The sequence below is a fragment of the Clytia hemisphaerica genome, unplaced genomic scaffold (assembly GCF_902728285.1).
Source record: "Clytia hemisphaerica strain Z4C2 unplaced genomic scaffold, Clytia hemisphaerica genome assembly, whole genome shotgun sequence".
In the NCBI taxonomy this organism is placed as follows: Eukaryota; Metazoa; Cnidaria; class Hydrozoa; order Leptothecata; family Clytiidae; genus Clytia; species Clytia hemisphaerica.
Genome location: NW_027103314.1, coordinates 150,221 through 177,437, shown reverse-complemented (window position 1 = coordinate 177,437; position 27,217 = coordinate 150,221). Strand labels below are relative to the sequence as shown.

General features: G+C 36.4%; 2 protein-coding genes across 2 annotated transcripts in view; one reads left to right on the top strand and one right to left on the bottom strand.

The window, feature by feature from the left end:
• Positions 1-4,862: 4,862 nt before the first annotated feature.
• LOC136813501 (run domain Beclin-1-interacting and cysteine-rich domain-containing protein-like) overlaps positions 4,863-27,217 on the bottom strand; it is a 32,246-nt gene continuing 9,891 nt past the window's right edge. The window contains exons 2-20 of the mRNA XM_067070018.1: positions 26,943-27,120; positions 26,294-26,400; positions 24,280-24,826; positions 23,265-23,405; positions 22,482-22,627; positions 21,969-22,019; positions 21,078-21,264; positions 18,191-18,393; positions 17,330-17,506; positions 17,075-17,148; positions 16,179-16,243; positions 15,912-16,029; positions 15,156-15,276; positions 9,672-9,733; positions 9,281-9,359; positions 8,302-8,379; positions 7,255-7,345; positions 5,553-5,625; positions 4,863-5,000 (exon numbers count right to left, since the gene is read on the bottom strand). Coding sequence (XP_066926119.1) covers positions 4,952-5,000; positions 5,553-5,625; positions 7,255-7,345; positions 8,302-8,379; positions 9,281-9,359; positions 9,672-9,733; positions 15,156-15,276; positions 15,912-16,029; positions 16,179-16,243; positions 17,075-17,148; positions 17,330-17,506; positions 18,191-18,393; positions 21,078-21,264; positions 21,969-22,019; positions 22,482-22,627; positions 23,265-23,405; positions 24,280-24,826; positions 26,294-26,400; positions 26,943-27,120 — 2,547 coding nt within the window. The 3' untranslated portion in view covers positions 4,863-4,951. The remainder of the gene's footprint in view (positions 5,001-5,552; positions 5,626-7,254; positions 7,346-8,301; positions 8,380-9,280; positions 9,360-9,671; positions 9,734-15,155; positions 15,277-15,911; positions 16,030-16,178; positions 16,244-17,074; positions 17,149-17,329; positions 17,507-18,190; positions 18,394-21,077; positions 21,265-21,968; positions 22,020-22,481; positions 22,628-23,264; positions 23,406-24,279; positions 24,827-26,293; positions 26,401-26,942; positions 27,121-27,217) is intronic.
• LOC136813491 (uncharacterized) lies at positions 10,136-14,901 on the top strand. Its single transcript, XM_067070008.1, has 2 exons — positions 10,136-10,683; positions 13,030-14,901. Exons 1-2 carry the CDS (start codon positions 10,155-10,157, stop codon positions 14,103-14,105), a joined length of 1,605 nt encoding a protein of 534 aa, XP_066926109.1. The 5' UTR covers positions 10,136-10,154; the 3' UTR covers positions 14,106-14,901.

The following is a 27,217-nucleotide window of genomic DNA, read 5'->3' as shown; positions in this document are numbered from 1 at the left end:
GTTATCAGCTTTATTCACATTTGTCGTTAAATGGTAGTTAAAAGCTCAGAACCAAGCCAACTCTTCCATAGAAAAAAAAAAGTAGATGCTAAATGACCTACCCTGATGACGAAAGTTAGATAGCAATAAGGAGAAAAAATGAAAAAATCAGTCAGAAAATATAGCGTTTAGCGAAATTGCATAACATTTAAATTTTATCATTGATTGTTGATTGGGGGAGAGGGAAGGGGGGGTAGGGAAAAAAAGAAAGTTCCGGTTGCAAAAATAGTTTTATTGAAAATGAATCATGCTTGATGGTGGCATATTATCAATGTTTTTTTTGAAAAAACAACAAAGCTTGAGGAAAAAAGTCCAATGAAAATTACAAAAAAACAACGATTTCCGGCATATTTCTGGCATTTTCGGCCGGAAAAAAAATTGCTAAAAAATCCGCATAGGCCATCTTTTGGGCATTGCTAATACGCATTTTTGTGCAAAAAATCAGAAGAAACTAATGATGAAATCTCGAGAAAATGCGAAAAAACCAGTTATTCCGGCATATATTTCCGACATTTTCGGTGGGAAAATTTTTTTTTCGAAAATCGAGCTCCTCCACTTTTGGGGGAATCACCATTTTGCATCACTGTGCAAAAAATCAGAAAAAACTAAGGATGAAAATTCGAGAAAATGTCAAAAACCAGTTTTTCCGGCATATTTCCGGCATTTTCAGCCGAAAAAATGTTTTTCGAAAATCGGGCTCCGTCACATTTTAGGTATTGTCATTTTGCATCAGTGTGCAAAATTTCATAAAAAAATATAAAGTACAGCTCGAGAAATTCAAGAAATACTGTCTTTCCGGCGAAAATAGGTTGTTCCGGCGGTTTTTAAATAGTTCCGGCTTCAAAAATCAATTTTGTTGAAAATTTAAACATGCTTGATGGTGGGCATTGCTATTAATAATGTTTTTGAATGAGAAAACAACCAATTATAAGAAAAAAATCCAATGAAAATCCAGAAAAACGGTGATTTCCGGCATATTTCCATATTTTCTCAAAAATCGGACTCGGCCATGTTTTTAGCATTGTTAATACGCATCTTTTAGCAAAAAATCAGAAAAAACTAATGCTAAAATCTCGAGAAAATGCCAAAAAAAATCGGGCTCTGTCACATTTTGGGCATTGCCATTTTGCATCTTTGTGCCAGAAATCAGAAAAAACTAATGAGCCAATCCTGAGAAAAGCTGGTAACAGACGGACGAACGAACGGACGGACAACGGTTAATTTATAGGACCTGCCCCAGGTAGGTCCAAAAAGACAGTGAATAAGTAGATGACATTTATATATTCATGTTTTTATTCTTCTTTAGCCGATTTGACTTTCTCGAAGATAAACTTAAAAACTCTGTTCCGACTATTTAGACATAATTCAATGTCTCGTCCAATTCAATAAATTCATGATTCGATTTCGAAATCTCACAATATTTATTTCTCCAAAACAAGCAAATAAACTCAAAAATGGAGCTACCCATACAAATCAAAACATCAAAGGTGATTACAGCTACGTCAAAACAAGTGAGAGAAATAGAAATTTTCTTTTCGCCAAATTTAAATTTATAAGTCATTCGCCAAAATAAATTATCACCAAATTAAATTTCCGTCAATTTAGTTTTTTATTTCTACTAAAAACCCTTTTTTTCTTCTTTTTTTCAGCTAAAATATTGAACAAAAATGGCGGTCGTTCGCCAAAATTAATTCTCGCCAAATTTAGAAATTATATTACAGTAAATCGCCAAAATAAATTCCGGCAAATTGCACCAAAATTGGCAAATGGGATCATACGCCAAAATTTCTTCTCACCAAAATTTCTTCTCTGAGGTATCTCGATTCTTGTTATATCTACCTTTAACGTGGGTATTCAATAATAAAATTCCAAGCACCCGGTTACTAGCCCCCATATTAAAAGTCGAATTTATTTTGAAATATTTAATTGTCCTCTGATAGTATTTGAAATGATAAAAGGAACGCATACTCACAACACGTCTTCTCATGAATTCAACTGGCATGATTACATTTCCTTTCAAAAATAATTTTTCTGTGATTTTCTTTCGTGTTATTGCTGAAAACAAGAATTAAATTTTTAAAATCATTAAAAAACCTCGATTGTCCTATTTCAATTAGAGTTTTTCATTAGGTCTTTTACCTGGGAGTTTTAATAGACGATATCGGCTTCACATGAAAACTCAGATTTGGCTCCCGAGAATTCCCCACAATGCTTTGTGCGGAAAAAATTTCATCGTGAACTTTTTTTCGCGTAAAGCATTGTGGGCAATTTTCGGAGGTCAAATCTGAATTTTCACGTTAAGCCGATATCGTCTATTACTTTAAAGGTTTTGTTTTCAAATAAAAGTGATATCGCTTGCTTATTCATCAATTTTAATTCACAAGCTTTTTCACATTGGATTGACACAGATGTGGAGCAAGATTGGTCAGAAAGAGGAAAAGAAAAACATTTTTTTGCTTATATCAGCATAATGTAACAATAGGCAGACACTGTCCTGATATGAAATATGTGTCTGATATGAAACGGAACACTTATGTAAAAATAAAACCTTTGGTGAGCTGATGTTCATCAAATGTCATCAGGAAGAAGACAACTATATTGGGCGGTTTAGAGGTTTCATTTTTACAAAAGTGTTCCCGTTTCATATCAGACACATATTTCATATTATAGGACAGTGTCTTCCTATTGTTATTATTATGCTGATATAAACAAAAAATGTTTTTCTTTTCCTCTTTCTGACCAATCTTGCTCCACATTTGTGTCAATCCAATGTGAACAAGTGATACTTTTATGGACCTACCTGGTTATGCATTTAACACATTTATAATTGATATCTACGTGACGTGACCATTAAACAATCATTCAGAACACAAATAGTGACGATCTATTAAAATTAGTCATTTGTTTCTTATAGAAAAAATGTTTAGAAACCAAAATTTCATGCTCTTGAAATATTCTTTCATATTCAAGACTTTGTGAGCAAAAACAAACATCTATCTCATCAAAAAATTGAGTAATTTGGCTAAGAACATTGATGTATCCTTATTAATAGTGATTCTTATAGATAAAGATGCGTTTTTTGAGCTGAAAAATTATTTTTTTACAAAAATCTGCTTGATCCATCTTTTTTCTTTTACCTACTTTCATGCAAAAAATCAGAAAAAAACAATGATCCAATATTTCACAAAGTCCAAAAAACCCTTTTTTTAGCCGTTTTTTGGCCCAAATTTGCCCAAAAACATTTTTTTTCGAAAATCGGGCTCCGTTACATTCGAGGGTTTATAGTTATGCATGTTTGTGCAAAAAATCATAAAGAATGAAATAGCCAATCTCGAGAAAAACTAATACCTAAGTAATTGATAATGTGCTAATAAAAAAATATCGAATTTGGCCAGTTTTTTTATAAAAACACGCCAAGCAACCCAAATTTCCTGTCTAAACACACATATTCTTCAAAAGTCAGCCCTCATGAGCAAAACAAACATCTTTCTCATAAAAAAATTGAGTAATTTGACTAAGAACATTGATGTATGCTTATTAAAAGTGATTCTTATAGATAAACATGCGTTTTTTGAGCCAAAAAATTTTTTTTGCAAAAATCTGCTTGAGCCATCTTTTACCTATGATGGTACCCTACTTTCATGCAAAAAATCAGAAAAAATTAATGATCCAATTTTTCACAAAGTCCAAAAAACCCGTTTTTTAGCCGTTTTTTGGCCCAAATTTGCCTAAAATTTTTTTTCTTCAAAAATCGGGCTCCGTCACATTTTGCCCACCACTATTTTGCACCTTTGTACCAAAAATCAAAAGATTCCTATGATTCAATCCCGAGAAAAGTTGGTAACAGACTGACGGACGGACGAACACAGGTTAATTTAAAGGACCTCCAGGTAGGTCCAAAAAGCTTGTGAATTAAAATTGATGAGTAAGCAAACGATAGCATTCTTATTTAAAAACAAATCCTTTAAGCCAGATCAAAAAAGTAAAGTTTCTTGTATCGATATCTTAATAATTATATTTTTTCATAGATTTTACACTTTAATATAAAATCTTTTTATAAAATCCTATAAACATTATACCAAAAAAATGCTTTCTTATTCTATATAAATGATATAAAAAATATTAGAGGCTTTACTATAAACAATTTTTACAAGATTTGGAAAGATGTGATGCCAAAGAGAAGTTTTAAAATTAGGACTAAAATGTATGTCATATTCTAAAGATTTAAAGAATAATCGTCAGCAAATCAAGGTCTCTCATCACATAGAGAATCTATTGAAAGAAAAATACAGTACCCAACAAGTCCATACCATTCAAATTTTTAATCATCCCCATTTTATAATTATATGGAAAAAATTTCACAGCAAAATCATTTTCACTGGATTTTTTTTTGACTTGAGAACGAAAGAATTTCTATCCCCGTTGGGATTTCGTTAGTTTTTTTTACCAAAATGTTCGAAAAAGTTCCTTCGGGGCTGAGAAACAGGGGTGTAAGAACGATATGAAGAATGCAGTTGATACACGGAAAGAACTAGACAAATCATGGTGCTCATCTGCTCAATTCGTATTTCCGAATTCAAAAGCTTACTTTCAGACACAAAAAACCGTTAATAGTAATTACTAATTTCTAAGGTTCAGTTTTATTCATAATTTGTTTTTGGCCAAATAAAGCTTAGTGTTGTTGCGAAATTGTCATCGTGAAAGCGTGTACTCTCGGATACCTAAAAGTTAAAACAATAAGCTTGCAGACCATAGTTTTTTATACGGACTTTGTTATTAGGTATCCGAGAGTAAAAATATCACGTATGTTAAAAGAACTATGCTTTGAAAGGTCGTCCCTTTTTCTGCAAAAGTAAAGAAAATAAATTGTCAAACTAATTGAATTTGAAAACTTTCCTAACAAAATCCATCGTTATTCAAGCTCCGGTGATTCTGGCAGGTCTGCTTGGACCAACAATTTTCTAAAGAATGGAGAAAGAGTAGATATGTTAATGAAAAAGTGAATGAATTACTAACAAAACCAAGACAGTTTATACAAATACACGTTTTTTTTATAAGAAAAAACTAAAAAAGAACATAAGGCTTCGCTGGTTAAAATATTGAGAACAAGTTAAGAACATTTTTAGGCTTAAAACTCAAAAAGTTAAGAACATCCGAAGGCTTCAAAATTTTTGGATGCTCTATAAAAAAACGTGTGAAGTTTTTGCTAATGACAAACAATAATCAAAATCGATTTGTGATTTTGTAATTGATTTAACGGACGGCAGTGGAATTAATCAATTGTAATATATTTATGATTAATTCGATTATTATTCGATCGGTAGCCGAATGGTTTTTTTAATGAAGTTTTTAATTAAAAATCGAATCTATCGAATAATAATGACAGAAATTGTCTACCCTTTGCGGTTTTGATTAAGTCCATTTAAACCGTTCGATTAAATTCGATTAAATCTGATTAATTCGATAGTCGGTTTTTCGATAAGGGAAATAGGAAAAAACAACGTAAACGATACCTTGCTTTTATCCTTTCACATCTTTTACAGCTCCCTTTGACATAGCAACTTCTATGTGAACATGTTTTACAACCTACCGAGAGAACGTTTAAGAATTAAGACAATTCTTATTCAAGGGATACACCTACGAATCATGACATAACAAAGGGGATTGGGACGAGTCAGTAATGCAGCAACTTTAGACATTTGGCAAATAGGCGACCAAAGCGACAAAAAGCGTCAAGGGGCCAAATAGGCGGGGGGAGTTTGGAAAAAGAAAAGGGGGGGGGGCCTAACCGGGGGTTGGAAATTGTACTTGCGAAAACCCCAAAATAAGGTAAATATAGGTCAAAATCTGGCTATTTAGAGCAGAATCAGGGACCTTCTCTTTGAAAGCTGAAAAAATTCTTAAAAATTAATAGAACATTTTCGAAAAATTAACAAGGGGAGGGGGGGGATGCAGCATAGGGGGGGCTTTATTTTTGGCGTGTGATTGTGCCGGGGGGTCAATTGTTTTGGTCTGGCTGTTTTGATTTATTTTTTGTGGAAGTGGAAAAATTCTTTAAACGGTCGTTATTCGACCCAAATTAAGCGTGTGGCGTTTTTTACATGGGGGGGCGTTTATTTGGAACCTAAGAGTACATCAATAAACCCTATAATCTAGGACCAGATCAGTGCCGTAGCCAGCGGGGGCCGGGGGCCTGGGCCCCCCAAAAGCTTTTTTAGATTATGGTGTTTTTTTGAAAAAGGTGTAAATTTCGTCAACGTTGTCTGTATATTTACTTATTTGATTTATTTGCTTAATCTCTTCCCTCTTTTTACCTTTTTTACGTTGAGCCGACGCGTGCCACAGAACGAGATATCTAACTAACGCACTAACTATGTAAGAGGATAGTCTTATGATTTGAAAATATACTAATATGCACGCAATTTCTACTTACTTTTTGTAGAAAATTGACTTTCGGAGAGGCAGTCTGGAGGGTATAAAGTCCAAAAATTTTCCTGCCCCGTCGGCCCCAACCATGGTGGGCCCTCCTTAGATACTAGACATATAGGGTCCTCCTAAAATATATTTTGTGTCTATGCCACTGCAGATTAATAAGCCTTAAGCTTAGATTTAGACAATTCTGGGAAAGTTACTTATATAATACGCGCAAGTTTAACAACGTTAGAGAGATTTTCACTCTAAGCATGGTAAAATGATAACGCCCTTCCTTACGAATATGGAAAAACTAGGAAACACTTAGCCAGGGTATCCAGGCTGTAAACTTTTTTTATTATTGATGTTTCTGGTTTACCGTCTTGTCTTCCTAAAGTGATTTGCATTCTTATATGTGACTCCCCCAGCGATTTAAAGCACCTGAAAATCGGACCGGTTTTAGTACGGTATTTGGAGCGGTCTCATAGCGGTCAGTTATTTACTTTAAATCTGCCTTTAGACCTTCTAAAAAATCTGGATTCGAAAAGTTCCTGGTAGACGTTCATGGCCGTTCTATAGTGTTTATTAGTAACGATTGCATCTAAAAACGATATCGACCGGTAGATTAAGGCCTTTCTGGGCCCGGGTGCTTCGAAATGACTGCTAAATTAACTGGACTCTTAGCGGTCTTTTTGTAAATTTTAATTTGCCGAACCGTAAATAGCAGTAACATCGAAACAAGAAAATGACTTACAGCTTGGAGATCCAGACTAGAAAATAAGCACTCAGTTTAAAAAAACTTACTTTGACAGACATGAACTTTCCTAAGTTCAAATGGATAAAGAATTTCATCGGACGAACATACTTCGCATATAAAACCTTTCAACTGACACACCTGGAATGAAAATATGTAAAAAAGAAAGTGTTTCGGATATCCAGGGGTAAAGTGTAATACGATAAGTAAAAAATACGATATCAAGAAAGATCATATCAAGAGAGGATATTCATGGGGATAAGCATATTTTTAAGAGTGGATATTCCAATGTCTTTACTAATAAAGTAGGATATCCTCAACAGCGGTGGTAAAAATATTTTTATCTGGACAAGCCCAACGGGAGAATATATGGATTAACAAAGGTAATTAACAGAAAGAGAACCGTCCTACAATTACCACCACACTTAGAATTAAAACTTGGAACTAGGGGAAAGAAAACCTCTAAAGAGTACAACACCAAAATCTATGAAAATTTGAAGAGCGCCAGGGCGCTTATTCGAGGAAGAACGATAGTCGGAAAGGGTTTTTTCTACTTGAAGCCTGCTTTTTAAAAATATTAACGTAGCGTTCATTTGAGCTGAGGCTGGACATATGCTTAAATTTCTATTGTTCTATAATATCACCATAACTCTGATACAAGAGTATGGGTAGATATTCCGGACATTGTGGTGCGCTAAGACACTCAGGCAACTCTACACCTGCGAGGACATCCGTTCTCCCGTGTAGTTCGAGTGTCATGGTATACGCCTTGGCTCGGCAGCTCGCGTCTGCAGGGTTGCAATGTCTGATTGCGCTGTGATTCCTACTTCATCGAGGGTAGGACCCATTTCGAGGCATATCTATCCATCTATACCTATCTATCTATAATATCACACCAATTGTTTCCAAGCCAAAATCTCAACCTGACTATGTTTACAAGCGTTATGCTTATAAACAAAAGAAATGATTCCCTTGAGAACGGACCGAGTCCGAAACATGTCGGGAAAAATCAAAATATAATAGCCGCATTCTTTTTCACCGTCCAACATAAACAAAAGAAATGTTATGGCCAAAATTCAAAATCAGTTTTTTGGTACCTGGCAATCTTCCTTGATGTGCTTGTCACCACGTGTTATCACTCCACTCAACGTCTTGTGCAATTCCCCATTCTTCACCTGTGGAGAAAAACTTTACATAAGTGTTTCCGTTTCATATCAGACACATATTATATATCAGGAGAGTGCCTTGCTATTGTTATATTGTCCTGATATAAGCAAAAAATGTTTTTCTTTTACTCTTTCTGACCAATCTTGCTCCACATCCATGTCAATCAAATGTGAAAAATGCTTGTGAATTAAAACTGATGGGTAAGCAAACGATAACACTCTTATTTAAATTAAAAACAAAACTTTTAATTCAAAAGATTTCGTTATGAAAACGCATGTGTTCTTCGGAGTATTGAAGGATCTACATCTTTTTTCTTTCAAAAGTATAATACTTATAAGTATAACTATAGACTTAACTTTGGGTCTCAAAGATGGCTGACATACCAAAGTTACCTTAGCTGTTTACCCTGTGAGAGTCCTTTTATTTCTCTCCAATTACCCTAGACCCTTTTCTTTAGTCGCTTAGCATCAAGTAGAGAGACATTAATTATCATTTTTAGATCCTTAGTATGATCCTCCTTTGAGTGGAACCCACAACCTTGTGCACCCTAGCCGGTTGTTCTGCCTACAGTTGACGCTCTCTAGTTTGATTTTCAAGCGGACCTTGATCGTATGGAATGGTAGAACGTCGTTTATAAGAGGTTCTTGTTGAAGATGACTTTCGATATTGTCGAATTCATGATATGCACCACTGCAATGTCTTCTGACATTACATCACGGAACCAATCGCTCATTGGTTGTAAGTGACGTAAAATTAGTCAATACGTCACTTTGAACCAATCAGCTATTGGGTGGAATGGAAGACATTGCAATTGTACATATCATGAATAATGGAGCGTATCGAAGAGTAAAACATCGAATTAGAGAACGTCAAATGTATATGCTAACATTTGCTTACTAAAGTTATTACCTGTATCAGGTCATCAATGGAGTAAACATGAGGGTCGTCCGAAATATGCATCGGTAACTTCATCACCTCCTTTTGACAGCTATCAAAATATTGTTAAAATTCATATAAAGTGGGGTCTCCATATCTCGAGGACGCACGTGGGGAACACAGATTTGTTCGAGTGAAGAAATTTCGAATTACGGAGATTGGTTAATAAGGTATTGTTAACTGAAGGAACGAGAAAACTCTTTCGAGTTAAGGAGACATTCGAGTTAAATAGACTTTGCTGTAGTAAAATCTCCAAATAGTTAAAGTAAGATTTTTGGCCCCTTTATCAAATGGTTCAATAAAAAAAGTCTCTATAACGTGAATATTATAATAGACAAGTAGATTGATAATAAAATATACACACCTTTCAGCGTATCGACAACTATCTAAAAACTTCTTCATGTAATGTAGTTGAACTCGTAAATTCTGTCAAAAGAGTGAAGAAAATAAAGTAGGCAATGAAACCATGAGCTTATTAAACTGAGCTTATAAAAAGATTTTCTTATGGAAAAATATTTATTGAGTAATGAAGCCTAAAGGCTTGGAAAATATGACGAAAAGTCTGAACTCGAAAAATATATCCCATATTGTACTCTGTACCATGCAATAACTATTACTTATTATCGCAGTTTCGGGCCAAGGCGTGAAATTATGGTTAGTGGCGGTAGACAAGAGACCGCCCGCGACTCTCCCTAGTCCTCTCGTTCCGGTGTTTATTCGACCCAGACCTCGCGTGGTTTCTTCTTCTTCGACCCTGCTCTTCGGTCGTGAGTTTTCTTCTTAGTTATTAAAAAATTTACTATTTACAAGAAATTTACTATTTAACGAAGACATATATTCTACAACAATGCCTACAAAGAAGTCCAACGCAAACGAACACACCGACCGTGACCACTCCATAGCCGACTGGGGGAAATCATCCATCACTGGTTTAAGAAACAAACTCAAAGAGCTGCAACTCTCACATGTTGGTAAGAAAATCGAACTACAAACACGATTATTTGAACATTTCAACCCTCCTACCGACACTACCAACATCCAGCTATCAGACGTATTAGAGGAATTCCGATCAATGAGAACCGAATTAGATACACTTAAGAACAACATTCATAATAATAACAACATTAATAAAACTACTCAAAACAATCTAATCACCTCCGTCGAAAGTCCGACACACGTCAATTTCGAGACTGGACAAAGTCGAGACCCAATTACACCGAATCAAAACAACCCAACACTTACTCAGCAAAAAAACAGAAACAAGAATTCTGCCATTCTCATAACAAATGACGAACAAGATGAGCCCTATATCGAAGAACAGCAAAATGTTTTTGGTTTTGACCTTCAACAAAGCTTATCACAACAACCAACACAAGGTACATTTAATTATAGTAATCCCTACAGCCCACCAGGTCTTAAAACTACTACCCTAAACAAGATAAAGAAACATGAGTACGTTGATTTCGACGACATATTGCCCCCTCCACCCTCAACCAATTGCAGCAACGAGCTACTGGGTTTCCAACTCGACGATAACAACAATCTCTATCTCAAGCCGAACCAAACAAAATCAAAAATCCGTGACTATCCTTCCTGGATCTGTGCCTGGAACACATACTGCCAAGCCTACCTACACTACCACCCTGATATGCATTTCAAACTCTTCAGCTATTTTAAGAACATTGCCACCATAGCCAGGAAACACAAGTTTGAAAGTGTTTATCTGTACGACAAAGCACTTCGTCATACCCTAGCAGCTCAACATTCGCTCCCCACCGACTTGCGCACAGCTTCATGGTGCAAAACTAATGACGAACTATTCAATATTTACTTACGCGAAACCTTATTACCATCATGCTATCACTGCCACTCATTCGGGCACTACGTATCCTCCTGCCCATACAAAACAAACTCTAGATCATCTGTCAAAACACAATCCCTACAGCTACGTAGCAGAAAAACAGTTTCGGAATGACTCCCATCATCCACAACAAACCGCATTCTCTAGGAATGGAACCAACAACACACGTCAACCAACTAATGCCACAAATGATATCTGCGGACGATACAATCAACTCGGTTTTTGCAATAAACCCCCTTGCCAATACCGCCATATCTGCAACAAATGCTACACAGCAGGTCACCCCGGCAACAAATGTTTCTCAGCAGCATCCTCAACCCGTACATCATTCAGACCTACGTCCGGCTAATCCCTTACCAAATGGCATCATAACTCCTGTAAGTATAGATAATCTTTCACTAGCCTTAGTAGGTCATCCGGACCAGGAACTTTGTAATTATTTAATCAATGGACTGACTAACGGCTTTAACATCGGTTACCATGGCCCTCATTCACCATCCCTACAAAAAAACCTACGGTCAGCCTTAGAGCACGAAGAGGCAGTCACTACAGCTATCTGCAAAGAACTACAACGAAAACACACTTCTGGGCCATTCCGGGAACCACCAATACAAAATCTACATTGCTCACCGCTGGGCTCGCGAGAAAAAAAAAAGATGGAACAAGACGACTAATTATGGACCTTTCCCAACCACTTGGCGAGTCAATTAATGAAGGCATCCCCAAGGAGGACTTCCTAGTCAAATATGCTAGCTTTGACCAGGCTACAGAACTTGTATATAAAATGGGAAAGGACTGTTTGATGACAAAAATTGACATCCAGCACGCATTCCGCCTCCTTCCCGTCCATCCATCCCAATGGGTATTACTTGGCATTCACTGGCAGGACATGTACTTTGTCGACACTCGCTTACCTTTTGGATTACGTTCATCACCAGCAATATTTACATCATTTGCAGACACAGTACATTGGATCCTTCAGAATAAATACGATCTTACTGAATCGACACATTACTCTGACGATTTCCTATTTGTTCATCAACCCACAATATCAATAGCCAACAATGAGATTGGAACTGCGCTATCAGCTTTTCATGACCTCGGAATCCCAACTGCGGATGATAAGACTGAAGGCCCTTCTCGTCAGATAACCTACTTGGGGATTGAAATAGATTCAGCAGAGCAAATTATTCGCATACCTGAGGATAAGTATATTGAACTGATAGATTCACTGCCATTCTGGACATCACGTCGAAAATGTACTAAAAAAGAACTGTTATCTCTAATTGGGAAACTCTCATTTGTTTGCAAGGTTGTTAGACCTGGTCGCATTTTTCTACGCCGACTCATAGACACGTCAACATCAGTCACAAAATTGCATCATCATATTACTTTAAACAGCGAGGCACGTGCAGACATCAAATGGTGGATTGACTTCCTCCCGTCCTGGAACAAATCATCCATTATTCCTGACCCATTCACCATACTCTCCAGTGACATCAGACTCAACACGGATGCTTCAAACATTGGTCTCGGGGCGATCTATGAAAACTCCTGGATCCAAGCAGCTTGGCCCACGCAGTTTACCAACGTACAATATGACATTGATTTTAAAGAACTCTTTACAATTGTCATCGCAACTAAGACCTGGGGGCATAACTGGGCCGGGAAACGTATTGTGTTCTTAACAGACAATCTCCCAATCACTCAGATTTGGCAGGCTGGCTCTACGAAATCACCCCTACTCATGACCCTCATTCGAACATTATACTTAACTGCGGCTAGACTTCAATGTTTCATCTCTTTTAAACATGTATTTGGCCTTGATAACCCTATAGCTGATGCTATTTCTCGTTTCCAGGACGTAAGATTCCGGCAGCTAGCACCATCAGCAGACGCACATCCAACACCGCTACCATCCAACGCTTGGGAAGTCTAACCATCGAGAGACTAACCACAAAAATGCATCATCTCATGGCTAACACCCTGGCCCCAAGCACCAACGAACAATACAAACGATGCACCACCAACTACTCCAACTTCTGCCAACATTTCCACCTACAAACATTCCCATTAACCGAGGAAGTACTAATGCTTTACACCACTTTTCTCTCTGAATATTCGTCATACAACAACATCAAAATGCACTTATCAGCACTAAAGTTCCACGATATTCGATATTGTTATCACACACAACTGCCACCGCTTCCACGACTATACCTCCTCATACGCAGCATAAAACGCACCCAGGGCCCGCAATACAAAAAACCCAAACGGCAACCCATCACAGTTGAACTACTTACTCAGATTTACAAATACCTGCTAAATTCAGAATATTGCACCTTTGACCGACAAATGCTATGGACCGCCTGTACAACAGCATTCTTTGGCTTCCTACGCTCATCAGAATACCTCTCACCATCCTCGCATAAGTTTGAACCAACCACTACATTATTATACAATGACATCACCGTAATGACATCCATGGCCCTGGTCAACATAAAAGCATCAAAAACAGACCCCTTCCGCCAAGGCTGCGTCATACGCCTGTGTCCCACCAGTCACCCAATATGTCCTGTTCGTAACCTAAAGGACCTCTGCCGGATGCATCCGAAAAAATCCGGACCTCTCTTCGCATTTTCAAACGTTTCGTTTCTAACTAGGCGCAGATTCAACCAGTTCCTTCACACTATTCTTCATAATACCAAAACACATCCGATCTCAGCCCACTCCTTCAGAATAGGAGCCGCCACAACAGCAGCAGCAGCAGGACTACCAAGCTGGCTAATTAAACAACTTGGTAGATGGAACAGCACTTGTTTTGAGACTTACATTCGTATCCCAGATAAAACCATCAGGCAAACAGGACAATCATTGTGTCGAACTAAAACCCTTGGGCATGGACTGTGGAATCCAGATGCACCTCAGCAACAATAGCCTTTCTAGTATTTATTATATTATTTGCATCTACCTCGTCGGATTCAAGCGTACAATTATGCCCTATTTACATCTCTACTGTGCTCTACTGCGTCGGCACTTCTAGCACTTACTAGTCACTTACTACTCGACGTCCTTTTTCATTCGGGCCTACTCCTCGTGCATCATTTAGCCATACGACTATATCTAGGTACTCACATTCTGCGGTAGCCTGTTTTTTTTTCATATAGTATATTTCAATGGTATACTTACGTTCTTATTTTAGCATATTATATAGTTATCATATCAGAATCGCTCTTTATAATCAAGTATTTTCTATATACATCCGTAATATTAGTATTTACTCAACTTATTAATTACTCCACGTTAACAAGTTTGTTTTCTTTCGGCATCCCACACACTAGTTCGTCTAGTAATGTTCTTCCCTCCCTGTAGGTGTGGGATTGGGGTCGCTCTTTGGCCGTTCCTTTATTTGGCGGTTGGTCACATGATTGTGACGCCTAGATTCTCTTCCTAGGGCCTATGTTAGCCTTTGTACTTACGGGGCCTCTGTATTACACATGCCGACCGAGTACCGTATCTGATAGCCTTTGTACTTACGGGGCCTCTGTATCCTGCATGCCGACCGAGTACCCACATGTTTAGTCGCCTGTTAGCCTTGGTACTTACGGGGCCTCTGTCATATGCCGACCGTGTACCTTACTTTCCTATAGGAGTGACCCCAATATATCCGCCACACTTGTATATAGCAATAAGCCTACATTGACATGAAATATATAATCTCAGGGTCAACGGACTCATTCTCGTCTCCATTTCTTGTCTCCCGCCCACTAACACTATCAATTATGATAATGTTTTTTTCCAAGAACTTTATTCTCAATCTTTTCGTTAGCGAAACAAAAAGGCTTTTTCGTTAGCAAAAAGAAAAGGTTTCCCCACTAAAAGTCGATTATCTGGATTAGGATGGAAGTACTCCACCATACAAAGTAATCAAAAAATTGCATGAGGCAAAACACAGGTTTTTAAAGGCCTGGAAAACACAATACTTACTTTGGTTGTGTTGAGTGGCCGGACGCGATCGTAAAGATTCGGAGAAATATCATGAACATTGAACAAAGGATCCCTGTGTATCTTCTTCAATAGGTCACGTGCAAAATCCGAAACAAAATATCTGAAAAACAGAAAATTAATGCATTTCCTGAAAAATAACCTTCAAATGTTATTATTGTATGTGGTAGAGATTATAGAAATTAAATCGTGCGTACTTTATCGGGTAAGTTATACCTAAACTTCTTCAGGAAAAATATTCTTCATTTGGCTAGAGTTTCGTCACTTTTCCCCGACAAAGTTCTCCCCGATAAGGTACGCATAAAAACAAAACAAGCTTCAAAATTAGATGACTCTAAAGTTTCTCTCAATTCTTCCTAATGTCATGCCATTAATACCCTGAAACATGGAATGGAAAAGCCTTTAAACTACTGACCTTCGTAGAGTCTCGTCTAAGCTCTATCCTATGTCTTTAATCGGAATTAAAAGTGGTGCCCGCAAAGAAGGGTTAAAACTTTACCTAACGTCCAACGGCGCTACATCACAAGTATCCAAAGAAAGTAGACCCAGCGCCGTCGATATATTAAACCGCTATTGACTTGTTCTTTTATTAGGGTACCACTTTCAAAAATAAATTTTGGTCGGCTGGCATTGAAAAAAATTCCATAGGGTTTATGTTAGGTTCAGCTGTTAGGATCAATTAAAAAACATTGAAATTATATCAGGTAATTAAGCAAAGCCGAACGAAAAATGAGATACCTTTTGAAATCCCATTTGGACAATATCTTGGCTGGAATAACAGATTCTGCCTTCTGATGACAACTGGTACAAAAATATTTGCCGAGATATTCACAGTAGCGAAATCGTTTCGATAAATCTAAAACCGAACAAACAGAAATCGATAAATCACGATGACTACACGGCCAAGTTTACTTTGAAATGTTGAAGTTTAATTTTCAGAAAAACAGGACCAAAGAAAGAACTCTAAATCAATTTTAGCTTAGAAGATTCTCACGCTTTCAATACCTGGTGATACTTTCAAGCCACAACCCGCACATCGATAATGTTGTCTTTGTAACATTACTTTTCGCCTGAAAAAAAAGCCAAAATAGCATAATTAAATATTTTGTGAATCGTATTATAATTGTCTGGGCTTTTTCAGTTTTGAATTGAATTCTATAATCAGATTTCAATCGATCAATCGCGTTGAAACTTGTTCGATTGATTTGATTGTTGATTATGCTTGATTGGCAATGTGGCATCTGACTGAAGGACTTAATTTGCTTTAAGTGTGCACTGAGTTTTTTATTAGTAAAAAGTTCATTTTTTCATCTACATTTTTTATCTCAATTTTGTAAAATTGTTTTAATTATTTTCCCCAGAGATTCTAGTGGTCTGAATTAACTTTGCAACGGTATATGATATGTAAAGGTTGAAGGATTCGTTGAAAAAGTACACCCTCTTCTCACAGACCCTGTGGGATTTTTTCAGCCTTCGGGATTAAAAATAGCGGACCAAAACTCGATGGGGATCGATATTCCCATGTTTTCTTATGACTGGGGATTTTAATTCCATTGTTTTCGAGCAATACAATTCAATAAAATAGCACAATAATTTGATGAGGATTACCTTATCTGATAATTTTCAGCGAGGAAAAAAATTAAAGTATAATTCTCCACTGGGGACGATATTTTGGCAAATTTTTTCATTGGGAAGGTGTCCCAGTGGGTCTGTGAGAAGGGAGTGTAAAAATTGTAAGCAAAATAAAGAATATTCACGTAATTGTTTTATTACATGGTGAAAAAATATAAAACTAAATCAACTCCATAAAATTATTGTTTTTCTGGTATAAATAATTCACCCTCAATGGAAATAGTGGTATTTTAAGGATAAACAAACTCTCTTGTCTCGATATCACTTACTTTACAAACGGGTGTGGGACAAAGATAATCTGTAATCGAGGCGGTGCCCATTCGAAATTACCACGTAATAAACTCTACAAAAATATAAAATCATAGAGAAACAATCATGAATGTTGTTGATTGCTTGAAATTCAACGTTCATAACAGTGAACAAATAATCCGGACGATACACGAACACGCAAAGATTTGGAAAGCACGATATTTTCTTTAAAGAATACAGTTTCAAGGAGAAATTTGAGTAAATCTTTGACTTACAGGCATCGATTTTCCCATTCCACTTTGAACATGACGTTCAGGTGGGTTGTCCGTTAAATGACTGTCCGGCGAAATAGGCCATGCTGTCGGTAAGGGTAGAAGTTCTTGTGGTGCTTCCAACTCGGAAACGATCCATTTCAGCTCGGATGCAGCTGGAAGTTTGTGGCCTTGAAATTTCTATAATGAAACAATAAGAAAAGAATCATTTGAAATGGTATTTTCCTTTATTGATCCTAAACGTTATTTATGAGAACATCAAACACCTTTTATCTTAAGATGTCTTTATTTCCTTGATGTGAGTATTTTTGTGCAACCTCATAAGATATTTGGTGATATAGAGTCTACGAAAAGTAATATTTTGATCGTGTAAGCCTTATGTTCTCATATAGTTCATTCGTATAGTAAAAAGGGGTATTGGTTCTAGTTGGTACCAGATGTTGTATAAGTGTTTATCCAAACTAGACGGGAATTATTCCTGATATGCATCACTGCAATGACTTCTGACATTACATCACGAATCACAGCTGATTGGTTGTAAACTACGTAAAATCAGTCAACACGTCACTTGCAACCAATCAGCTGTTGGTTCCGTGGAAGACATTGCAATGGTGCATACCATAAATACTGAAAGCTTTTTCCAAAGATAATTACTAGTGATTGAAATCCTTGTAAGAAACCTCAAATAAACACACTTCCTTTGCAGACGGAAGAATCTCAATTCATGATTGCAATGTCTTCCACGGACCTAACAGCTGATTGGTTGAAAGTGACGTATTGATTGGTTTTACGTAGTTTATATTAAAAATATGTTGGGTTAGAAGACACTGCAATGGTGCATATCATGAATACTGCATCACTCACATGCAAAAGAGATTTAGCGACTGCTTCTGCTGAAAAATCGTTGGGTGGAATCTCCTCACTCTGTATGATTTCCGGTTTCTCACTTTCAGAGATTTCTCGTTTCAACCTTCTCGGTGACACCGACACATTTTCCCATGACATACCGATACTTCGTCGTTGGTCAGCCATCGTCGGGAATGCAGAGTCGGATATACATGCGTCATCTATGATGGGATTGGGAATATGATAATATTAGAAGGAATGAAAATAAGCTTTTATCAGTCAAGAGTAGAGAAAAATTTATCTACTGGGTGCACCAAAAAAAAGTATACAGGTTTGTCGAGATATTGTGAACTTCAGGATTTAAATTTTTTGTTCATTCTTTTTTTATCGTATAGAGGATGCCCTAACTTGAATTTTGAGCTATCATACATTAGGTTTGAAAAAGTAGTTCGAAAGTTATTTAAAAGAAACAACAAATCATCAAAAACAACAAGCAAACTTTTCTCTTGACACTTATTCTTTACACATAAAAATACCAAAAAATGCAGCTATGTTCATCAAAACTCATTACAGAATTTAAAAATATGGTAAAGCAAGCTTATTATATTATTGGGATAATATTTTTGGAAAAGCTGATAAAAAGTTTTTGAAATCTCCAAGAGAGGAGGTTTTGATGTTATGTGTGTGCTATGTGAGAAAACTTTAATAAAAAAGATTTATTGCCGACCCAAAAAAATATCAGCGTTTTGATTGGTCGAGAGCATCGAGATATTTGCGATATTTCATATGTCTTTAGTCTGGAAATATGACCGGGTTGACTTTTGGGGGACTGGGTAAGCGGGCGGGAGAAAAATCAAAACAAAACAGCCGAAAAGAACTGACCTTCGGAGAAACTGACTTGGGAATCAAAGGGAAAAACGCAACAAAAATATGTTCAGATTAACTTTTACTTTGGTTTGGAGTTCTTCCATAAAATACACTAAAATCAAATCTGATGAACTAAGAAATTATAAAACTACTTAACACCACCCAAATATTTTCAACTTTTGGCAAATTTGTCCTTGTGGTAACCAAACAGCTTTTTATCAATGCATACAAAATAACTTGAGATTCTTGAATGTTTGCCAATAAAAATTCTCATAACATAACAAGGGAAGTGTAATGTCTTGTATTAAACCAAATGACGAGTGATTTTTATAAAAGTTCTCTCCTAATTCTCTTTCTCGACAACAACGTACGGTCCTTGACTTTTCAACTCAACAATCATTACATCTTCCTTCTGAAATTCGAAACATTAAGAGCTTGACGATGATCAAGAAAGTATCCAAATTGTTTTGCTGTTGAAAAAAATGTTGTTCTTTAACCATTTTTACAAGCATACATTTCCATCGTGGGACTCCTTACCTCTGCTATTCTTTTCCATGGCCATATGTCATCGAAACAAGAAAATAGAAAAAGACTGAATGTTATCAATTCAATCTGATTAATCCAATGATGGAAGGTTTCTTCTTCATCGAAACAATACTGTACATCATCTGCATTTTGAATTATCAATCTAGAAACTTTCAAATGCATCTCTGAAAAATCTGCAACTTTTCAAAACAAAACTTCTGGATCGAAAATGATCGAAAAGTTTTGTTTTTGTGTGAATATTTTCAGCGGGAAGTTATCGAATGTTTTTGTTCGAATCTAACGTTGGAATTAGATTTTCGAATAAAAACATTCGAAACTACACTGAGGCAGAAGAAGGCGGAAGTAAGTTTTGAAACAAAAAGAGGACAATTTTTTTGAGTCGACAATAAATTAGTTATCACATGACTTCTCGTGCAATACTCGATATTTTACTCGTTCCGAGATTTTACCGATATTTTTCCTCGCCTAAAGGCTCGGAAAAATATTACGGAAAAATATCGGAACTCGTAAAATATTTCTCGTATTGCACTCGAAATCATGCGATAACTAGTACATATCACCATTCCTAAATGTTCAGGACAGGCAAATAAGATGGAGAAACTGTTGGCAAAATATAAATAAGAAAAAATAACAACAAAAAAACAATAAAATTGTGTTTTTGCCATTTTGTTTTGCTTATAGCGTGATTGCTGTTTTTAATGATTTTTTGAAATTTCGACATGGAAAAAAAGTCAGTTTTTTTAAATAACTTTCGAACTACTTTTTCAAATTTTAATTATGATAGCTCAAAATTCAAGTTAAAGCATCCTCTATACAATAAAAAAAGAATAAACAAAAAAATTAAATCCTGAAGCTCACAATATCTCGACAAACCTGTATACTTTTTTTTGGTGCACCCGGTATTTTCTATTCTTGGCTGATATACCGCTCTACCAATATGGTATAGAGCATTTTGTCGAATTGCAAGTCAGATTTGCAACTAAATACTTATGTTAGCAGAGTTTGAACTTGAACTAGAAACCCCAAAATTTTGCAACGTGACTAAATAATTAGAAAATGTGAGAAAACCTGCTACTTGCTTTATTTTCTAAAGGAAAACGGAGGAAAAAATAATTTCTTGCTATACCAGGGTATTTACGGACTACCGTCTTGATAAAACTTAGATTCGCAATTTTGAGGGCATCGACCTTATTGGAAACACGCGTTTGCGAGCCCTAGATCGTAGCGAGGACACCTCCCACAAAAGAGAGTTTATGTATTTGCACTTTTGAGGACGGTAAAGTGTCTGAAGCGATTTGGAATATAAACTCGCAATATCGAGGACGGTTAAAGTGCTGATTTACAGTCGTCCTAGATAGTCAGGATGTAGACAAATTAGAACCTTACCGTCTCCGTCGCAGAAAAACACACATACATAAACTCGGTAAAAATTCAAATAGAACCTAACAGCATTGTTGAAACCCACCGAATAATAAAAAACATTATCTCTTACCAGTGAGGGCATCAGAAGAGGAAGGTAACGTAGCAGATGATTTGTTGTGACAGGATGATGCTCCCGAAGATGCCGTGACGTCACTCAGAACGGACGTCGAACCACTATCGTAAGCAAGATCGTTGTCGTTGTTTAATATAGTGCGTCTGCGTTTAGAAGACATGCGGTCGAATCTTTGACATCTCATCTGTTTGAAATCGGTGAAAGATTGTATAAAGTTACGGAGACACAATTCTGACAGCAATGTGATCTTGGTGCAAAGAAGACACCGAAACGTCAAAAATAATGAATAAAATTAAATTTCTAGTTTTCACTTTTTTTATCAAATTTATCTGGTCCAGCAAGAAATTTTCTCAATGCGATCTTCTTTCACTTTTTAATTACTCTTGTTCTTGTTGGTTGAGATATAATGCATAATCGTTAGAAATAGTGACAACTACCTTTAAGACCTATGATATCTTTTGGGGCGCATTTTCTTGTCGCTTGTGCAAAATTAGTCGGATTTTAGACTTTTTTCAGAAACGAAGTAGACTCGATAAAAATTCAGAGAACAAAGGCTAGAACAAAAGAGGATACACTACACAGAGGCTATTTATTCCTGTCTCTGTTATAGTCGTTTATCAAGCAATAACCATACCAACCCCTGAAAGTGTAGGTCTTTATTTCTTGAAAGAACAATTTGGGACCATTTAGTTTCAATAAAAGAAAAAGGCAGTTTTAAGAAACAGGCAAAAAGTTGGACAATTAGCGGATTCCGACTTCCATGGCCACCGTCCTGCTGTCTAGGTCAACCAACACCTTTTGTGGTAGTTTTATTTGGTCAAAGACATTGTCGGCTATTTAGAACTTTTTTCATACTAGGAAAAGATGACAAAGTAGTGATCAGGTTACCTCTTCGATAGCAGTGATTAGAGCTTCACATATACTGAAATGTGCATTCTCCTGAAAACAAACATAAAAATTAAAAATTGACGGAATTAAATGAAAAACAGTTCTGTGATAATCCTTCAAACTTCTACATTGAAAAAACCTAAGTGCTGTGATCGACGACATCAGATCTATAGACCTACCATTTGATCCTAGGTTCGTAAGAACGATGCATACGGCCCAATAGTGGTCAATTCGTATTTTCATTCCTACATATTTTTTCAAATGGCTAAAAAATGCTAATCTTAAGCCTCCTCAAAGTTAATAAAGCGATCAAAATCATGAAAAAAATGACAGCAGCCGAGCCTCAGCGAAATTGACTTGTTCATTTTACTTGTGTATATCACATTAAATACCTCTGGCCTAAAAGTTCGTCCACGTTCCTAATAGGTCGATTTTAGCAACGCAAGCAAGAGAAATTGCCGCTTTATATTTCGTTAAACTACGGGTGCACTAATTTCCAAGTCCAAAACATACCTTGTCGAGTTGTGCACCAGTATCATAGTTTCTGGAATCCAAATAACTGAACAATGATTGGCCTTCATAGGGTCTGGGTACGAGTTGAACATCATCGTATCTATAGTAACCAGGGCTGTGAGATTGTTGTGAAGAAGAAAGTCCGTCTGAAAAGGAGGAAATAAACACGTTTGGAAAGTTATTCGACATCTGCACATCACTTGGGACAAGCTGGAGTTTTTACAAGCTCTTATTTGATTTGGTTGGTCGTTAAGATTTAATAAAAGAATCTTATTACTTTTTCTAAAGAACGCGTCATCTCTATCACTTTAAATGACCAATTAGTGAAGTATCTTGTAAAAACTCCAAGGCTCCATCACTTATGGACCAAAGAGAGCAACATCCAAACGAGTGGTGTCTCACGTGAAGGCGTGTCCACAAAATGGCTGAAACAGGGGAGAAAATCAACGCTAAACCAGAAGACACGAAATGCCTCAGATTTCCGTATCTAGTCCTTGTCAGCTTTGTCGACCATAAAGGCGCGCTTCCTTTTTATATCATAAAATAGTTATCTTAAGTATAAATTTTTTTTAAATTGTCAACAGACACTCAAGAGGTGGCAGATCATTAATGAAAATTCGTTAAATTGATAGTTAGACGGTTCTGGAATCAAGAGCACAAAATTTTGGACCATTTTCTTTATTTCCCCCAAATTTTCGAGGGAATAGACAGACAGATGCATAGACAATCTCAGATTCTGGCTCAACTGAAGTTAAGAATACATTAATATTTTCTCAGACAAACCTGTGGTATCCATCTCTTTAGGTAATGATAGTGAAACACCAGGCAAGCTCAGTTCCATATTCATTTGATTCATCATGCTAATTGTGTTGTGATGTTGGTTATGATGAATACCTATCTGGTCAGACTTTGATCGACTGTGTCCTGAGGTAGGAAGAAACAAAAGAAATTTATTAGGAAGTTAGAGCACACAATGTTGGTTCAACGTTATTGGTGTTAGATACACGTTACTTTGACGTTACTTTAATACCAGCTTGGATTAAACAAAAGTTGATAAAAGCAGCTTTGAAACAGCAGCATTTTAACATCAAGATCATTGTACATTGTTACATGTCTGGTCAGACTTTGACCGTCTTTGTCATGAGGTTAAAAAATAAAGATAGTTGTTTGGTTTGCTGTCGGCGGGGCAGGGAGTGAATATACCATATAACTTTGAATAAACACCTACCTTTCAATAAACGCCCTCTCTAGAACAAACTTTGTTGTATGGGAAAAGGGAACAAAAAAAACTTAAATTTTGTTGTATAATTTTGTTAATTGGATCAAAAGTTATGTTCAAATGAATCAATTATTTACTTTCAAAAAGTGCTGGAAAAAGTAAAAAAGCAGCTTATTAAATTGCATAGAACCGTAATTTTTACGGCCAGTCCAGAGAACTGACGATACGATAAGTTAAGTCGCATGTTCAAAATTTGACTGGATACTACAAAGCGTTGTGACCACTGACCTGTATATAAAGGTCAGTGGTTGTGACCAATGCACCATATGATAACACAAGGTTCAATCGGGTGTAATATAATAGTGGATGACATTTCCCCGGAATGGGCCTTTATTCATGATATGCACCACTGCAATGACTTCAAGAAATTATGCAACTTTTCTGTTTTTGTTCAACCCAATACGTCACTTTTTCTATTGTTTAAGTGACGTATTGGGTGGAAAATTTTAAAAGTTCTCAGAAGACTCTCCAGTGGTGCATATCATGAATAAGACCAAATAAGAGGATAAATACCCATACCTTTTCTTTGCTGTTGCTGTTGACGTTTCTTATGCGAAAAAGAAGCACTTCCTTGTATACGTTGGTGACTCTCCAACGTCGAATCACTGTGTAACCCTTGTAAACTATCCGATGCATTTGAAGAGGTATGGGAACTAATTCCGTCCTCATCCTCGTGGTAAATACTTGATTCGCTGCGAGAGGTTTCTCTACGTAAAAGTAAACGAGCCCTTTCAGTATTAGCGTCAATATACCAGTCTTCGGGACACTCATCACGTTGAATATCATTGACCGCTGTTAAAGCACTGTTCATAAGTAAATCAGATGGTATAGGAGAAGGTTTATTACTAGCGTTATCCACTAGTATAGGGTTCTGATTATAAACAATGTCTTTGTGATCTGATAATTTATCATCTGAAATAGCACCGGTATCCTCCTGTTGGGAATAAAGACCAAAACAGTTTTCAGATTCGATTTGTTGTTCTTGTGCTTTGAGAAATTCGTTTTCTTCGATTGCTTTCGATGTTACCCATGGTCTCAATTCTTCAATGAATGTAGATCGGTTCAGCTGTGAAAGGTATAAGAAAGGTTAATACAATGTTACGCTCCAAAACGAAATGAAGCCATTCTATTGGTGAGAAATGACGTAAAACCTTAAATTCAACCAATAGAATAACTTTGGAGAGAAACGGATCCGTACCGCGTGAAAGTGGTCTTATTCTTGATATGCGTAAGTTATTTTTCTAGCGGAAACACCCTAAAAAAGCCGGGATTTAACCTCTCTCTGTTACTAAAAATAGAAACACGGAGGTCAAAAACCGTAAAATATGACGTTATCTTGACTTACGCATATCAAGAATAGGAGGTTAAAAGAGAGGTTAACAAAGGATTTTGGGTAAAAAGAGGCCTGCTAAGTTCACTTGTGCGAGACGCCGAGGCAAAATTTTACATTTCTCCTGCGTGGAATTGATTTATTACCTTTCAGCAATGACAAGCATGGTTTCTGCCTACTTTTTCAGTCGCCCTTAAAATGCAATTTTGCCCTTAAAGAAAACTTCCCCCTTAAATTGAACAAAAATTACCAGTACCCCTTGTTAGAATGTCGCCCCTTAAAATGAAAAAAAGAGTAGTCCCCCCTCAGATTTTTATCTTTAGAGTTTGACAATAACAAAGTACAACGATTGGTTTGATATCAATGCTATCAACATTATATTGGGTACATAATGATATCCGACTAAATAAAATTCAATAAAAAGAAATCATTGGAAATAAACTGGATCCTATAATCAAATGATACAAATAAAACTTTTTATAAATAAAACCAAGGTCAAGGAGCAAGAGGTCTTCCCAAGTAGAGAATTTAGGCAGTAAAACACAAGTAAGATCATTGATGTCGACCAACTATTACCCTTTCAGCAAACAAACTTTTACAATAGAGAGAGAGAGGGAAGAGAGGATGCAGATTCATGGGCCCCGGCGATCCATTTTGAGTGGGGGGGGAGATTATTTTTCACTTTTTACACCCTCAAAACACCTTAAAACGTTATCGAATTGGGGAGGATAATATATAATAGTTCTTATGGTTTGATTTAGTCTGTTAAAAGTTGTTCTAATGTACATAAGATTCAATACAGCATGGTCTGCAAAAAAGTGGGCATGAGATTGTGAGCACGAAAACGGGAAAGAAGATATTATTAGATAAAGAAAATTATCATTAATAAAACCAAAGACATGACATCTGAAATTCAATCAACAATTTTCAAATTCTAGTCCCCCCTTTTTTCTTGTTTTGATAGATTTTTGCAGCCCTTGATAAAGAATCCCCCCTTATTTTAAAAGGCTATAAGGGGGGGGAGAGGGGCAGAAACCATGTCAAGTGTATTAACATGCCACTACATCGATTAAATTCAATAATTATTGATCATTCATGAATTTCGAGAGGAAAAATATAGGTTCTTGAAAGTCGAGCCTCAGATTTTTCCTGTATATTGTAAGATTGTTCTAATAAATAACAAACGTTTACATATAAACATACCAGGGACGGCTTGATCAACATGAAAGCACTCATATTCCCTTGTTGTAGTGATTCTAAACATGCTATATACGCTTGCATCAAATCCTCGTTCTTCACATATGAGTATTCTAGTAGCAAAAATGATAATAATGTATTAGAAATAAACTGGATCATCAGGATACCATAACTTTCAAAATTTTAGCTTTTAAAGCCTTCGCAAATAGCAAAGCATGATAGTGACCGGCTAATAAGAACTAAACGTAGCCCGTTCATATCTCCTCAAATTCCATCAGAGGTTCTTTTTAAGAAATAGGATATTCATATAAAAGCGAAGTTAAAAAATTATTCCAACAACTTTTCAAACTTTGCCTCCTTATTTACTTCTGAATTTTCTCCATAACCCCTAATTTGAAGTCTTTTTTCAACCAGTAAAAAAAATTTTTTTCTTCTTTTAAGAGCATCAAAGGTTTTTGAAACCTACGGGTGTTCTTAGCTATTTGAGTTTCAAGGGGGGTTCCAAGACTAAAAGAAGTTCTTAAAATGTTCTGAAAATGTCTATTTTCGCCATGTTGTGAGTATTTTTATGCAATGTCCTAAGGGAATGGGTGTTATAAAGAGTCTGCAAAAATGTTCTTAACTTGTTCTTATGAAATAACGTTTATTGTAATACCTTTATAAGAAGATAGTGTCTTTTCAGACCAAGTTTCTAAGAAGAGGTTTTTTACACAATCCAAGATGCTGTTAGCGAGGAGGTGTTTTTCCAACCAATCCAGAAGCATATCTTGACTGCTATCCAAATCATCAATCGAATCGTTGCCGGAGGATGGAATAAGCTTCAAACACAACTCCTATTAAAATAGATTGATAGATAAATATGAGCCCTCCGGGTATCAGGTATTTGGCCGGCGACTTGCTAAATCAGGTCTTCGGCCGTTGAAAAAGGTC

What these genes read in the sequence shown, in the direction of transcription:
- LOC136813491 (XM_067070008.1), top strand. Translation starts at nt 10,155, where the DNA reads ATGCCTACAAAGAAGTCCAACGCAAACGAACACACCGACCGTGACCAC. An exon ending in ATCACAACAACCAACACAAG is followed by an intron (nt 10,684 to 13,029) that starts GTACATTTAATT and finishes TCTCGTTTCCAG; the next exon opens with GACGTAAGATTCCGGCAGCT.